Genomic DNA, 16,989 nt, shown 5'->3' with positions numbered 1-16,989 from the left:
ATGCCAGACAAAGGGCCTGAGCACCAACAGCTCCTGCACCAATGTGAACATCATTGTAAGTGTAATAACACATTTATAAAGAATATTGTGTCATGTTTGGTGAATTCACTGTTGCCAATCGATGTTGGCTGCTATGATTTTTATTACACAATTCTGTAATCTGATGATAAATGAAACAGAATGCTGGTTCTCTCATCTCAGCTTGGTAGGAAAGTCTTTCTCCCACACAATGATGCTGGTAGTGCGTCTTTTGTGTTGTTTATTTTTACTCTGTCTGTTATGCTCTATATCAAAAGGAGTTTCTCCCAGGCTGCCCTTCAATGGCTCTGATGCAGAATAAAGAGCAGCAGCATCTCAAAAACAGGCAGCAGAGCGGAAGTAATGCAAGACACTGTTTTCCCTTCATAGCAACACCTCCCCCGGCAAACACATATTTTGCCATTAGCCAAAAAAAAAAAAAAAAACAGATATAGAGAGATAGAGGCGGAGTGGAGATAGTGAGATGGAGAGAGAGAAGGGCAAGACATGGAAGAGAAATAGGGAAAAGATAGGGAGAGAGAGAGAGATGTTCCATTTTGTGTCAGTGTTGCAGGAATATGAAACATCATGAAAACTCCTGAATTTGTGTTCATGAGCTATCTTGGTTTAGTCATGATTAACTGTATATGGTCACATAGCATGGTGAATGGTCCATATTCTTATTCTGAGAAGCTATCGGAAAGGCAAAGTCAGGTTTTGTATTTACACCAAGCCCATGGGTTAGATAGTTTCTGTTTAGCTGGCCATGCTGTGGTGCAAACAAGATACTTTCAGAAACATCTATGGGATGAACTTGATGTGTGATCCCTCCTGTTTTGAAAGAGGATGGGTGAGGGCCTGAAGGTCATGACCAGTCCAACATCTGAGGAATAACACAATAAGGAGAAACACTGAAAATACCCCCCTCTCCCCCGACTCACACAGCAAAAAAGTAGTAGCACAATAAATACTGTTATTGAGGCATAATGATAATACTGGGAATATAATCAAGTGTACAGAGACGTTAAAAGTGACCTGTCATCACCAAATGTAGACATGCTCTGACAGTGTAGGCATAATGTTCCACAAACCAGTTACACTGCAGGTGGTAAGTATGTAACAATAAATCCAGCGCTTGTTTACTCATTACTACATAATACAAAATGTCCTGTTTTGCATTTCTGTAAAGGCTATGGTGGTGAGATCAGTAAGTTATAAAACAACCAAATTAAATTCAATCGAATTACAAACCACAGATCATAGAACAAACTGGCATAGCAAGATTTTAAGGAATGTGTGTGACCATGTATGATAATAAAAAGGAGAAAATTAAGTAATATACACTAAAACATTTACAAATAAATATTCAAATAAATATGTGCATAGTAGCTGTTATGGTGCGTATTTCTACTGTTGTGTGAAAACCTTGTAACTTTGCTTTCTGGGTTTCTCATTTTATTACTTAAATTGAAAATGTACCTTATCATCTCAGAATAAAGTAAGTTTCATTACCCTTTGTACCCACAAAATCCCTTCAAAATACATCCTGTAATTTCAAAAATGCTTTGATGCGAATTGCAAAATGTATTACTTTTCATAATTCTAGACATACGTTTTTTGGACATGTGAGATTTTCATCTGACAGCAGAAATATACAACATGTAATGCCGTAATATTTATGTGGAAAAAAAGTAAACAGCATTGTGTGCGTTTGAGCTAGATTGGTTTTCACAATCCTGTCATGAGTAAAAGGCCTGCTCCATCCCATTTTGCTTATGGTGCACTGAAAAAGATTCAAGACTATCAGCCCTTTTAGCGAACAGTAAAAACTCTCTTCATATAGAATGTGAAACACATTACTATTGAAAGTTAAAGTCAATTTACCCTCCAGACTGCCATGATGGATGCATATTAGCATCATGCATAATGAATTTTGTGCCTGTCTTAGCCTGGAAGCCAATTCTGTACAGTGTTCCGCTGTTTTTCAGAACATGAACTCAACTGACGCAAATGTAAAGTGCACTTACTGAAGAACTAAGTGAATTCATGAATGATTTGACCCCTGGGCCTTTAGAATTGCACAACCTCCGTTCATACAAAGGTGGGTTTGAGGTCTTCTTTGAACACCACGGGGTGCGGGGAGCGGTAGAGGCCGGCGTAGCCTCCGTACTCGCTGTCCGAGGAGTCCGAGGAGCTGTCCGAGGACACGAGCGAGCCCCGCTGCAGACAGGAGTCGCAGAAGGGCCGGTGGTAGTAGCAGTAGTCCGTTGAGCTGCTCGAGTCCGAGTCCCAGTACCCACAGGAGTCTCTGACGTGTCTCCGGAGCTGCCCGTCCTCGCCGCCGGCTTCCACGTCTGCCGGAGCCGCGCGGCCTTGTCCCGGACATCTGTGAGGCCTTGAAACGCACCTCCTGCACCTTCTTATCGCTCCACGCCCCTCCGCCTCCTCCTCCTCCTCCTCCTCCTCTAGGTCACTGTTGTCAAGGCGGAGGGCAGCGGTGTCCACAGTGACCCCGTCAGGGTGCGGAGCTGTTTTGGAGGGGTGTTTGCTAGGTTTCTGGGGTCTGCCCCGCCTCTTCCCCCAACCAGGAGGCTCCGAACCTGGGTAGAAGCAGGGAGGGGACAAACCTCCTCGGGGGGAGTGGAAGGGAGGCCGGCGTTTCCTCATTGCGTAAGGGGAGATGCTGGGGTAGCGGAAGACGACAGGAGGATGAGGGGAGCGCGGCAGGGAGAGAGGGGAAATGGGGGAGGCTTCGGTAAAGTTTGGTTGAGAAGGAGAGCGGAGGGCGATTTCCATGACTGCATCCACGCTCAACTCCTGGAGAATCTCCTGCAGCTGCTCACTGCTGACGAACCCCGTCGGCCTGACAACCGACCCCATCTGCGATGTCGGGTCACCGTGACAGCCTGAAGTTTCCGCCTGAGAAGGGCTCAAGCCTCCGAGGGAACGCGGGGAAGTGACGTAGCTGGGTGGAGATACGGGCATGGTCTCCCCTGCTGTCCTGGTCCCTATCCTGGGTAAGCCACAGGATTGTGGGGACACAGGCTGTGTGAGATCCTCCGCTGCCTCACTGCCAGCCTGGAAGACGCTACTCTGAGTCACACCCGCGCACACATCGGCCGGGAGAGGAGAGGAAGCAGTGATGGGGGTCGTGGAGAGAGGAGCAGGGGGAGGTGGAGCGGTAGATGAATCAGTAGTAGCAGCGGGAGAGGGGGAGAGACGGGAGGACGAGAGGAGGGACTGGGTGTCTCTCCGAGGTAGGGGAGAGGAGGGGCACTCGGAATGAACCACTGTGGTCTGAGTGGAGGAGGAGTTGAGGTTGGTGGAGGAGGAGTCCGTCTCCCGGTCCTCGTGGGACTGGCTGGCAGACATGAGGCGCAGCAGTTTATCCTTGGCGTTGTTCACCTGCTCCTGCAGACTGTCGATCACGGCGTTCTTCTGAAAAATTGAATGACAAACACGAGCTTGAACATTTGGGGATACACAGGAAAACAAAATTTGCATAATGTTAGTCCCTTTACTTTGGATGGTTCAGCCTCAATTTAGCTGACATGAACAAATCTGTCCCAAAGCTAGAAAGTGTAGTCATGCTTTGGGAGAAAGTTGTTCATGTCAATGTATTATTAAATACTGCTGTCATTTAGAGTTATAGCCCATTTACTTCTGTCTACTTTAAATTTCCCCTAATCAATTTGCAATGCATGCTGTATGTAATTAGTTTTTTTATTTTTTTTATTTACTTGTTTTCTTGCATTTTAAAATACAAACTTTAAGGTGTCAAACCTAGCTTGAAATTAAATCCTGTCCCGGCTAACAAAGACGCCCTAAATAAAAAGACATGGATGTGACAATAAAGTCTGTAAGGCGACATAATTTGAGTAATGACTATTTCCTAGTGGAGACTTCCATTTCTTCCTGTGGGTGTCAGGTGATTGACAGTAAGCAGAGTGTAAGCGTAATGCGCACACTGATATGAACACTCAAGTCGGGCACAATGACATAACGTTAAACAGAAACTTTGACAAGACCAAATTAAGGCTTCATGTTTACTGTGATGGATCATTTAGCTTGGGCAATCTTCAAGTCTGTGGAAGTTAAATGAATGGCAGGAAAACAAACCCTCATATCTCCCACTACACTGACAGGAATAATTTAAAAGACAGGGGCGACCTAGATGATTGGCACAAACCTATCCTAGGATCAACATACATAAATTCTAGGGTCATAAGAGCAGCACATATGAATTCTATTTTGAGATGTTCCTGTTGAAGGGCAGACACTGTGGTGACAGAGCTCTGCAGTACCTCGTTGATGAGCTTCTTCATGGAGCTGTTCTCCCCCAGCAGGTAGTAGACCTCATCCTGGCTGTAGACAGAGGGCTGGCTCTTACTGGGACTGCTGAAATACTTGGCCATCTGACTGGGATTGTTGTGTTCCTCTTCAAACTGCCGCCACTGGGTCAGCTGTGTGTGTGTGTGTATGTGTGGGTAGATTGGGGGAGGTGAAAAAATGTATAGTAGGTTACACTACATTGCAGATATACTGTAAATATAATCTATAATAATGGAGGTTTCCAGGACCATGGCCTCGGACTATATCACCAGGTGTGTGTTTGAGCGTATTGCTCATTGTTAAAACATTTCCTTCCTTTCCACTGAAGACGCATTCCTTTATCGTAACATAAGCCCACTGCCAGCCACTTACAGAGTCATAAAGCTGTTGGCACAGCCTACATTGTGTTGACTCATGAACAACTTATGTATGAGTCACACTCCACTATTAGATATGGGAAACTAACACGCACATGGAACCGAGGTGTGGGCACCACAATCAGTCATATGGGTTACTAGGCTTGTCAAAACAAAAAGGGAAAATCATATGTCTGTGTATCTGTCATACGTCTGTCTATCTATGGTTTCTGTCTGTCTGTCTGACCGACTGACTGGATGTCTGTTTTTGGAATGCTGGTGGCCAGACATATTATCCATTCAATGTGTTGGCATGTGGTTTAAACAGAAGCATCTCTGTCTCACACTCAGAATGAGAGATGCGTGAGAGTTCTGCCTCAGAAATAAAATCCCCCTCCCAAACTTTTTCTGGGACGTTACACAAAAGTGTTCCACTGTCATCACTAGACACAAGGAGATGTCAGCGGTAGGGATGGGACAACAACCGGTATTACTATATATCGCAGTAAAAGCCCATAACGGTTATGACACCGCCCCTAATTTTTATTACCATGACCACCGCGATAACGGTGGCGCTCGTCTGTCATTGATGTTTTATTTTCCCCAAAAGAGAGAGCCAAAAGTGATGTCTTGTGATTGATATGATAGTTTTTAAGTAATAGCATAGTAATAGCAAAGTAATAGGGTCCATAGTAATAGCATAGTAGCATATTACAGTCCTGTTTTTAAGGTTTTCATGTTATTAATAATTATCAAGATAATACTGTATATCAAGATAATTTTAGTCAAGGTACTATGAAATTTTCATATTGACACAGGCCAAAGCTGTCTCTCTCACCTGAGGCACAAACAGCAGGCAGTTGGTGGCCAGTGTGCAGATGAAGATGGCTCCAGCCACCGTGCTGTACACCAGGTTGGGCCAGGCCTGCAGGAAGACAGACACGGGGACAGCCACAGCCGAGGACAGGGTGACCAAACTGACCGCTGTTATGATGGTGGGAGACTGGTTGACTGGAGGGTGGCTGACGTTGCTGGTCAGCCCAGCCAGATAGGTCCCATAAAGCAGAAGACAACCCTAGAGAGAGATGGAGGGACAAAGTCAAGATGAAAAGGAATCTTTAAAGCAAAAACTACACTGTAAAAAAAAATGAACATCGTTTTCATTAAATGTAGAGTTCTATGTCTTCCCTGAAAATGGAAACAGGTTAGCCAAGATGTTAATTTGTAGTCCTAGGTCAACAAGAGACTCTTTCTGGAGATACTCTTTTGACAATGGATGAGAGACTGATTTCATGGACAAACTGTGCCAATGCCCAGGGCAATTTTCTGTGAATATAGACACATTCTCTGGTTCAGAACTGTAAGCACTACTATAAAATAAAAAATGCATTTTGTTGTATGACCTGAAAACCTTCATCCATTGTCAGTGGAGCAATTCCAGTGAGTCACTTGACATCTCAGATTTGAGTCTGTTGTTAGGTTGTTTTGTTTGGTATCTTTGGGATACAGCAGTTGACGTCACAAATATTGACTTAACCATCTCAAATCCTTGTAAATTCTGTTTTAGGGTGGAACGTCTCTTTAAGTACTCAATTTGACACTCAGACTTTATTAATGTCTGCACTGGAAAAAGATAATTTCATGTTTTATATATACAGCACATTGAGCACACCAAACAACATGGAATATATGAAACGTGTCATATCAACAATCAAAGAACTCCAAATTACCATTTTATATTTACATTTGAACAAAGCGTAGATTACTTACTTTCTGCATGGCGATAATGATAACCCACAGATCTGAGTAAACAGAGGAACAGGAGTCCAGCTGAGACAAAGAATAGGAAATCTCTTTCTCCACCACCTAGACCAGTAGGAACCACACATCATCAGTGAGAAGAAACCCGATCATCTTTGGAAACAGCACCAACACAGACCCATGTCTATAATTCGTTCTACACTAATGCAGAGTTCCTGCCTAACAGCACAAGTCCTTGAAATTTTAACCAGTCACCAGGACATCCTCGTTCCCAAATCATCACAATTTCACAGCAATACATATTCTGATCAAATAATTTGTCAATAAGCACATAATTACAAATCTGTCCTCCTTTTTTGCCAATCCTCACACTTTGCTCTGTAAATAAACAATGCAACTATGCAATTTTCAGAAAAGCTACAACAAAATATCATATATACGTATATAAAACACCACAAAATCACCAGCAGATTACCTTGACGACAGCTCCAACAGACCGGGAACACCTGATGGGGTCTGTGAGGTTCCAGGCAGTGAGGACCAGCATGTCCACCAGGATCAGCAGAGCCACCATGCCCATCAGCTGGATGTCCCTGATGATCTGAAACACAACACATTTACACATTTCATTCATGCAGTATGTTCACCCACCTGCAGTCACACTCCTGTCATTTCAATACAGGTTTTGAGATCTGATCATAAAGGTCTGATATAATGAGAGTGCATTTCTGTCAGAATCAGAATCTGAATCCTAATCTGAATTAGGTTTATTGGCCAAGTTAAATTTGGACATACAATGAATTTGACTTGGTGGGTTGCTTGAGTATAGTCACATTAAACATAAGACAAAAATTTATAAAACTAGGATTTAAAAGAAAAATTATAGTATACATTTAGGGAATAGGTCTCTTCAAAAAGTAGTACATAAAAGACAGTGGTATATACAGTAAGTAAATAGAAATTTAGGAAATAGGCTTCTTTCTATACAGTATGCACATTTTCCTCTGTTGGAACATGACTGATTACAATGATAGGAACCTATGGAAGTCAGTCATAGAAAAAATAATAAACAGAAATATATACAGATCTGCGCTTCTTGGCCTGAAAATTCTGTTATGCATCTGCTGTTGCTGTATTTATTTAAATCTGAGTCTCCAATACTTTATCTCACTCTCCTTACTCATCTCTCCACTTTGCTCATACGTGCATTGTGGCTGGATTGCGTCCAGACTATTACAGAATACCACCCACAATGTGAGCCTGCCCACTGATAAGAAAGTGACTGGATGACAAAAGTAAGCATCTTGTGTGCCTGCTGGAAACACACACTGCCACCAGGAGGCCAGAGCAGCATGCTTACCACTCTCTTGTCGGGAACCCGCTGAGTAAACACTCTGTAGAGTCTCCATGTCTTCCCCAGAATAGGTCCAAACACCAGGGTGCTGCCAATACACAGAGTCCACATCCGAGCCTGGGAGACACCAATGCAAAATTATCTTTAAAATGACATAACTGGTTATTAAGCAACCAGTGAAGTGAAACCAGTGCATCAGGATCCTTAGACTTAAGACAACAGTGATTTAACAAACAACATGATGGCGGATGGAGGGAGGCGGGGGTGTTCACCTGTAGCACAGCTCCAGACGCTCCACCTTGCGAGTGTGTTCGTTCATCAATAGCAAAGAGGAAGCCACTGCTGTAGGTGAGGACACTTCCAAACAGAGTCAGCACATTCAGGTTGGGACTGGACATCTTCACTATCCTGATATAGAACATATACACACAAAGAATCAGTTTATTTTTGTCAGTGTGTGTGTATGTGTGTGTCAGATGTATATGTTTCTCTGTGCACTCCACCTGTTGTTTTTGAAGCGCAGGGTGAAGAGGAGGAAGCAGAAAGCCAGCAGGATGCCACAGGAGAGCAGCGTCCAGACCACCGCACACAGCACTGGGGAGAGAGACCGCCTTGGGAGCTCCACTGCCATCTGTACACACACACACACACACACACACACACACACACACACGCTTTAATGATCACAAAATATGATAGAGATAGTTTGTATACACCCACATAGCTTGATGTAATTAATATCTATTGTAAACTCTTTTCTGTCCTAGTGATTCTCTTTCAATTGTGCAAGAATTTTGAATTTCTTTTCTTGTTATATAGCCTTTTGTGAATGATAGAAGTAAAAGCAGTTATGAGGGGAAGAAGAGTAAACAAGCTTCATCAAAGCAAGCAAAACTTTATTGAGGCAAACACAGCAACGAACATCACAGAAAGAAAGAATTTTGCTCATTGTTATGTGAAAAACACTGAACAAAAACAAAAAATAACTGAAAGGATTCATGAAGTAGTCGAGATGTCAGATGTTGACAGGGGCGATGATGAGAGGGGCTGAGTTGACCCCGCCGTGATTTCGCCGGGGGTTAAAGTAGGGGAAGAGTCTTTCATCGAATGAGTATCCGGTGAAGGAGTAGATATGAGAGCCAGACTCCACGTTGTAAAATGAGACCTGCCCCCACTCCAGGTCAACATACACCCCGACTCTCTGGGGCTTCTCTACCAGCGGCAGGGGGGTAGGAGGGCTGGTGAGGGCCCAGTAGTCCTTGCTGTTCCTCAGCCCCAGGGTCCAGTAGCCTCCTTCAGGGTTCAGCATGTTCCCTCCTTTCCTGCTGACCGATTCCCGTCCCACTCCGATATCCCACTCCGTCTTCCCCTTCACCTGGACCTCGTAGTAGAACCTGCCGGAGGAGAAACCCTCCTTCCCCAAAACGCTAATGCCGGGGTAGAACCTCTCTGGGTTGTCAGGGAGGCTCAGCGCTACGTCGCCGTGATGGACCTGCTTCTTGTTGTCAGACAGCACCAGTTTGGGGTGAGCGGTGTCGGGGTCCAGAGTCACGTCCACGGCGCACCGCTGGACCCTCTGAAATTCTGTCTCGCACAGCCTCTTCACCTCGGCCTTTAGTGTCTCCTCCAGCTGAGATGCCGCTCTCCTGGCTGCTCGCCTCACTGTGCCCACGTATACAACGCTCTCTACGCCGGCCTCAGACCAGTCCTTGGCGGCCGGCGGTGCGGAGAAAGACGAGAAGCTCTGGAGGAGGTAGAGGTGGTCCTCGGTGTGCGAGAGCCGCTCCAGCTCGGCGCTCCTCCTCCTCAGCTCGTCGATCTCCTGCTCCAGCTCCGCGATGACTCCCCCGGCCCTCCTCTCCGCATCCCTCTGCCTCCCCTCGATGACCTCCAGCACCTCAGCCTGGCCTCTCTGGATGGAGTGAAGCAGCTTAGTGAAGACCTGCAAGCTGTCCTCAATCTCTCTCTCTGTGTTCCCTCTGCTGAGCTGCACCGCGTGTTTGGTATCGCTGACTTTCTGCAGGCGGTCCTGGATCATCTGTTGCACCTCTGCCCCTATCCTCCCCATCTGAGCTCTCCTCTCTCGGCTCTCCTCCTCTATAGGAACAGTGCGGTGGCCCTTGTGGTCCTTCTTAATGCAGATCTGACACACAAACAGCTGGTCAGTGTTACAGAACAAGTTCAGCAGCTTCTCGTGCTTCTTACACACTCTGTCTTGCATGTTCATCAACGGGTTGATCAGGCGGTGTTTCTTAAAGGTGCCTAGGACCTGGTGGGGCTCCAGGTGAGTCTCACAGTAGGAGGCCAAACAGTCCAGACAGGATTTCAGAGCCTTGACCCTCTTCCCGTTGCACACATCACATGAAACTTCTCCATACTGCACCGAGGGCTGGTCCACAGTACTAGAAGCTGTTCCATTTTCATCTTTAATTTCCACAGACTTCTTAAACTGAGCGGCCACCTCTGATATGAAGGTGTTGACTTTGAGCTCAGGTCTCCTGTAGAACTTCTGCTTGCACACGGGGCACTGCGACAGTTTAGCGCTCTGCCAGTATCCTTGTATGCAGTCCCTGCAGAAGTTGTGCCCACAAGGAGTGGAGACCGGTTGGGTGAACACATCCAGACAGATGGGGCAAAGAAACTGCTCCTCAGACAGCAGACTGCCAGCGGAAGCCATATCTGGGAACACATCCAGAAATAAAAGCAGATGGGATTTTATGGATTAAGTTGGCTCCTGTCCCTAAACTGCATTTTTTTCCTTTCCAGTAGACCATTAGGCTTAGGAACAGTTGTGCCTAGTGAGCTGTCTGCTTCCACAAATAGCAACAAATGTATGGTGTTACATTTCATCAAAGGATATTTCATTTTAGCAAACGATGAGGCGTTTTCATGTCCGCTAACCAAGTTCAATAGACGAATAATAACGAGGGGCTGTGAAATTACATTACAATATAGTCTTGCCATATAATGCATTAGCATGTAATAAGCAAATAATAATAATTAGCACATAATTTGAAACACAGTGTTCCCCTACTGTTCCGTTCCCCTACAGTATATCTGGACTTTGAGAGGTGTGGATGCATAAACAAACACTGAACAACAAGACAGAAATAAAGACTCAACTCACCTTGATTGATCCGTGGTGTAGCTTGGAGAAATACAGTAAGTACAGTGAAGAGTTCTGTGGGAAACAGTGTTTGTGTTCCCTCACACAGTATTGGATTCTCTACTACTTTAGTTTCTATTTACAAAGTCACATTAGACTGCTTGCCCCTGCCTCATGTTGCTTGGCTCTCTGCTCTCTGTTCTTAAAGGGAACTGTGCTGGTACTATACATAGCTTCACTAGCCCTTCCCCATAACCTTTCCCGATCTCTACTGTTCAATTGACTCCTCAAGTGGTAAATCACATGTTTCTATGCTGTTATTTGGTGTATTTTGCGTTGTTGTTTTTGGTGATATAAGACAGATATGCCAAGCTTTTTGGCACTGTAGGCCAAAGTTTCACAAGGGCGGCAGACAGGTGGACAAACACTGCTATTGTTTATTTGTATATGTAAGAAGTGAATGTGATTCAGTCTTGTATCATCAAGGTGCTTGTTGATACGCCTTGTAACAAGCAGTTTCAAAATAACAGATCAGACAGATATTAATTTAAATAGCTAGACCATATAGTCTAGACCATATAGAATATCATCTCACCATCTAACCTTTTGGAAGGCCAAAAATATTTTGTGGTGGGGCCCCAGCCTCGTGTTGGGCAGCCACGCTGTAAGAGATTTTTTTTTTCATAAAATGTGTTTGCCAATGTGTGTGTATGTAGGAGTGTGAACATATCATGTTTGGTACCTGCTATAATTGAAGCTCATCATGAAGAGCAGGTGTGTGTGTGTGTGTGTGTGTGTGTGTCTGTGTCTTTGTGTGTGTGACAGTTTACCGTGCTGAGAGTGCATAGTCTCTGCAGTATGTCCAGGCCCTCCAGCTTGTTGACTCCTGAGTGGATGAAGCAGAGTTGGGAGTCACACTGGGAGCTGCAGTTCAGCTCAGACTCCATGATCAGCCCCGGTCTGCCTGCTTTCACACGCACATCCTGAGGAACAAATAAATGAACAAGCATATGAAAATGAAACACACTGCTCTTTGTGGAAGTAGTCACATTCATCCATTCAGAGGACAAACCCATAAATCCCTTATCCGCAGTTTGATCAATGCACCTTTATACTTCTCAGTAATGAGACTGAACTCCAAAACAGAAGGAACAGAAGACTTGGGGAATCCGTTTCATTTGAAGTCCTGCTACTATTTCCAGGTCTACCATTCACTTAATAGTTTTACATGCAAGACTGATAGCCACCACAGTGTGGTGCTCTCACAAATGTCCCTGTGTGGAGGAGTGATGGAAGCGCGGATGGGATTTTGCACTGCAGTGCTATCAGACAGGGGGTGGAACAAACAGGAAAAGAACATAAAAACTTTACATGACTAATAAAAAAATGACACATTCCAGAAATACACAATAGACACCAAGGTTAAAATGACATGATAACTTCCTAACAAACTGCCCCGATCAATCTAATATATAGCGTCAAGTAAGCCTCACCACAAAACACAATGAGCAGCCAGGACTTGTGTGCCTGTGTGACAGGAAGCCTGTGTGTTTCTGCTTATCCTCAATTTCCACTAGCATGACATCACAGAGGTGAACCACCCAACACAGGATCACACTCTGGAGAGAGAGAGAGAGAGGGAGAGAGAGAGAGAGAGAGAGAGAGAGAGAGAGAGAGAGAGAGAGAGAGAGAGAGAGTGTTGCAATACTAAAGCTATCATTTGTAATTCCACTGAAGGCCTTAGGATCTGCAACCAGCCGTGTTATGTACGTCATCGAGACTCAAGACATAAACTTATAAAAGTATCACTAAACAATACTTGTCACTCTTGCCGCAGACACCTGAGGCATTTTTATGAGGATGCCCGCACTGCACTGACATGTTACAGTTTTGGCTATAAACCATGGTATCACCTGACAGTCTGAGCTGTGACTTCTACAGACCCGAGGGTCCGCACACTCTGTGTACTCTCTGCTGACTCAGTCACATGTTGAGAGCATGTAAGGCCTACATGAGTGTAGCCCGTGCATTTCGGTACAGTTTTCAGACAGGTGTGTGTTTACATGAGTAGCGTGTTACTGGGTATCACATGCCTCGTCATTGTCTGTGGAGTGACTAAGACACCTTTAGGGCTTTGGGATGGGTGGATGATGGGATTCCAGCAAAACAGTGTGGGAATCCAACTGTGTCGGAATTAGGTCAGTCAAAACAAATCAAGAAATAAAATTGGATTTGGATATTGCAAGGAAGCATAATCCACTTGACATGAGACAGAGCCTGTCTCTACGAAGATGTTCTCTAAGCCCCATAAATCATTCAGCACATAAGTTATTTGAATGGCCTTATAGTTGTAGGTTATGTAGCAAAGCGCACAGTGACCCATTTCCAAAAAAATGTATAGTCTAATGGTGTCAACAGAACAATGAGGCCCCCTGGGCAGAATATCTGGGAAATGTCTGGAGTTCCTGCTTCATGTCCTTTCGTCACTTTCCAAGTTTAGATCACAGTTCTGCTGCTTCCCACAGGAAAAACCGGTGGAGGGAGGCATTTCCGGCAGTTTTTCAAAATCCTGTCTCCATAGGTTACAACTTGGCAGAAAAGCCCGCCACCCTGCAGAGGTCAACAAAGGTCGGTCAACATCCAGCCATGGGGGTCACTGTGTAAGCATCAAGAACAAGGCCCATTCCTGGGCCTGACTTGGTTTTACGGACATGTTTTGACAGTTCAGAATAGTCATGAGGAGTGTCTCTGTCTTTTGAAGTCCTGAAGGCTAAACCGCAAGTCATTCCTGAGCTACCTGTGGCCTTGGAACAAGGCAAATGTCTTACTTAAATCTAAGGCGGGCCTGCAACCTGCTCAGTTTAGCTTTCACTTGCTCGTTTGCCCTTGGGCCTCTCTTTAACTGAGTCTCATTTTACTTTAATTTATTTAAACATTATGAGTAGCTCTATAGTAGCCATTACTGTCAGGCCTCAAGGCTTAGAGAGCCAGACTCAAGTCTTACATGGCCTTTACAATACTTCTTTCATGAAAAAATGGAGTTAAGTCCATTCATTGTCCTGTCAATCTCGCTGTCCCTCTTTCAAGATTAGAGCGGTAACGCCGGTTTGCTCAACGCAAATGCAAAGTGAGACCCGGTTCATGCCCAATATTGAAACATTCCTCCTCAGCCAGTAATCCGTTTAGCAGTTTATTCTATAAGCTGATCAAGAGTTAGAATGCAATTATTGGCACAGCAATGCCGCTTCAAGCCAAAAAGCACAAAATCATTTCTGACCGCATGGTGCTGACTAGCTCTAAATTATCACCTGCCTTCGTTGATTTTCTTCAAAGGATCTATTTGATCTTAACTCATAAACCTGCATCAGTGCTAAATCATGTGCCATAACAAAAATCAAATAGGCTAAATGAAACCCCCTTACGAAAAAGAACTAGTAAGCCTATAATTTTAGAATACAATAAAATGCCCATGGGAATGTTATAGGAATATTATAGTGATATCATAGGAAATAAAACAAATACCATAAAGTCACTATAAACTCAATAGGCCTACCACAGGCACACTGTATATGTAAAAATATAGTGATTTTTCGTGAGGGAAGATCACAACTGAAAATGTTGGTAATATTTTAGGCTTATTAATGTTAAGATGCACAATATAATCTTGCGTCTGTGTGAGATCTATATAAATGCGTGATACTCGTCTTAATCTCCATTACCAGCGGGTTTATCATCGGTTAATATAGACAATCCTATTTGGTGAAAGAGATGCGCAAATACATGTGCTCACAACTGCACCACCGCCTGCGTCTCACTTATTGATATCAGTCTCATCGATCTGGCGGTAAAAGATCGCACTAAATCAAACCGCTTACAAACAGTATGATGAAGAAAAGCGAATTAAAAAAAAAAAAAAAGAAAGTCTAAAAGAGCAAACCTCGGTCTCCAAGGCGCATGGAGGGTCCCAACGCCTCGTCCTGCTGCTGGCTCCATCGCGCAAATCTCAGGAAGTTTTTTATTATCTGCCATAGCTACACGGGTCCCATAGCTGCACACTTGCAGTTAATCCATCGAGTAGATCTGTTCGTGAAACTGTCTGCCCACGGACCGAGCAGATCCTGTCACTCAGGAAAAGTTTACCAGACTGCCGGAGTTTTCATGTGAGCGTGGAGGGAGCTACAGGAGGAGGGAGGCGTGTGTGTCATTCAAGGGAGGTGTGTGTGTGTGTGTGTGTGTGTGTGTGTGTGTGTGTGCGTGCGTGCGTGCGTGCGTGTGTGTGTGTGTGGGTGTGTGCGTGTGCGTGTGTAGACATTTGCCTTTTTTTTTTTTTTAGCAAATTCGTGGGTACACACTAATAGGTGGTGGTTCCATAGAGGATAATGCTGCAATACATTAACACCTCTCTCTCTCTCTCTCTCTCTCTCTCTCTCTCTCTCTCTCTCTCTCTCTCTCTCTCTCTCTCTCTCTCTCGGATGAACAAAGAACTAAGTGAAGGAAAGGGAGCAGTCACTATCGGGCCAGCACTGTCTCCTGTGGCAAAATACAGACACAAATCCTTCTCAGCAGCAGTGTGGTGCAGGGGCTTGTCATCTGGCTGGGTTATGACAGTGTGTGTGGACAGCAGGGGCCCCAGGGGACAGGGTGGCGTGTGGGACAGGGTGGCACATGAGGGGCGTCTGCCCTCACAGTGCAAATAAACAGCACTGAATAACAGCACTTGTTTTAGTGGAAAGAGAAACACACGTCAGTTTTTTTTGTTTTCCGATATCAGAAAAAACTGCAGGTTCGGAGAAGGCAAAACTAAATAATGTAAAAAGACAAAGAGAGCTACTCCCTATGTATAGTGAGCAGGCACAAATATCTTTGCGTTTGTTCCGTCAGCCACAGGAGGCATAAAGGTGTTATTAAGACGTCACAGAGATTTACAGTGTGAGCCTACACACAGGGTCATTCCTGACGAGGGAGTGTCACCGCTACTGACAGCTGTATGTGGGGAGAGAGAGGCAGCGAGACACAGGCACACATGATTAGAGAACAGAAGAATATATGGATATTCATTCATCCGGTCATCAGACCCCCAGACACCCCCTTACACACACATACACACACATATAAACCCTCATGTTGGTTCTAGAGTGTGTTTGTGTTTGGGATGGTGGGGAATCTGTGTCCACACTCAGTTAACTGGAAGTTTTATTCTGCATCGCTGTGGTTTTTCATGTGGTTTCTCAGCATGGTTTGGAAATGTTTGCATGCTGGCAGAAGCCCTGCTGTTATTTCTGAACAACAAAGGGTGGCACTGTTAAACAAATCAAGTCAGGTCCTGAGAGAAGCTGTGACGTTTGCAATTGGGTTCCCATAAGTCAATATCAACTACCTAGAGGGGCATCTAGGTTTTCACTAGAAGCATGATGAGAAGAATGTATGGACTGTTTCTTCTGTTAACTATAACATAACCATGTCCTCAGGTCATAAAAAACACTAAAACGCGATAAGCAATACCTTAATCAACATATCAAAGAGGCAAAACTGTGACGCGCAGCAAGTGAACCCAAGCAGAATATGGGACAATAGCCTGTAAACTCAACATTTTAACTTGTGAGCTCAGATCAAATGCCACCATGTTAGCACCCCATTGAAGCGCTGAAACAGTGTTGCCAGCTCTGTTACACCCAAAGCGTGGCGATCACTATCATGTTTCCCCCAAGATCAGGTTCAAGTTAGATTGCACCAACGGCAGGTGGAACGCACCGGCGCTCAGATTACCAGGAGCGTGAATATTTCATCCCGGGACAGAGGGTGGTCACTTGAAGAGCTGGAGTCAAAGAGGAGAAGCTGGAAAGGAGGGTGGGTAGAATGAAACGGGACACGTGTCGTTCTGCTGAGGTTACCAGGGATCAACGCTGACCAATAAGATGGTAAAATGAGCTAATGCAGGTGTCACTAACACTCACCAAGTTGTTCTAGTACAAACAAAGAGCGGCGAAAACATTGGAAACTTTGGCCAACTCTGTAATGATAGCAGTGGACTCCAGAGCTTTCACTGTATCAACATGTATCAC

The 16,989-nt window shown here is 44.7% G+C and overlaps 2 protein-coding genes across 2 annotated transcripts; both read right to left on the bottom strand.

The window, feature by feature from the left end:
- Nucleotides 1-697: 697 nt before the first annotated feature.
- On the bottom strand, nucleotides 698-15,042 carry gpr156 (G protein-coupled receptor 156). Its single transcript, XM_071907443.2, has 10 exons — nucleotides 14,865-15,042; nucleotides 11,758-11,910; nucleotides 8,325-8,452; nucleotides 8,094-8,229; nucleotides 7,828-7,938; nucleotides 6,943-7,068; nucleotides 6,477-6,572; nucleotides 5,545-5,781; nucleotides 4,323-4,481; nucleotides 698-3,456 (listed from the first exon to the last, which is right to left on the bottom strand). The coding sequence occupies exons 2-10, from the start codon at nucleotides 11,872-11,874 to the stop codon at nucleotides 2,110-2,112; spliced, it is 2,457 nt and encodes an 818-aa protein (XP_071763544.1). The 5' UTR covers nucleotides 11,875-11,910; nucleotides 14,865-15,042; the 3' UTR covers nucleotides 698-2,109.
- LOC139918157 (E3 ubiquitin-protein ligase TRIM21-like) lies at nucleotides 8,837-10,498 on the bottom strand. Its single transcript, XM_071907441.2, has one exon. The coding sequence runs from the start codon at nucleotides 10,496-10,498 to the stop codon at nucleotides 8,837-8,839; it is 1,662 nt and encodes a 553-aa protein (XP_071763542.1).
- Nucleotides 15,043-16,989: the final 1,947 nt, after the last annotated feature.

This window comes from Centroberyx gerrardi, chromosome 10 (assembly GCF_048128805.1).
Source record: "Centroberyx gerrardi isolate f3 chromosome 10, fCenGer3.hap1.cur.20231027, whole genome shotgun sequence".
Taxonomy (NCBI): Eukaryota; Metazoa; Chordata; class Actinopteri; order Beryciformes; family Berycidae; genus Centroberyx; species Centroberyx gerrardi.
Note: the sequence above shows the minus strand (reverse complement) of the source record. Positions and strands in the feature narration are given on the sequence as shown.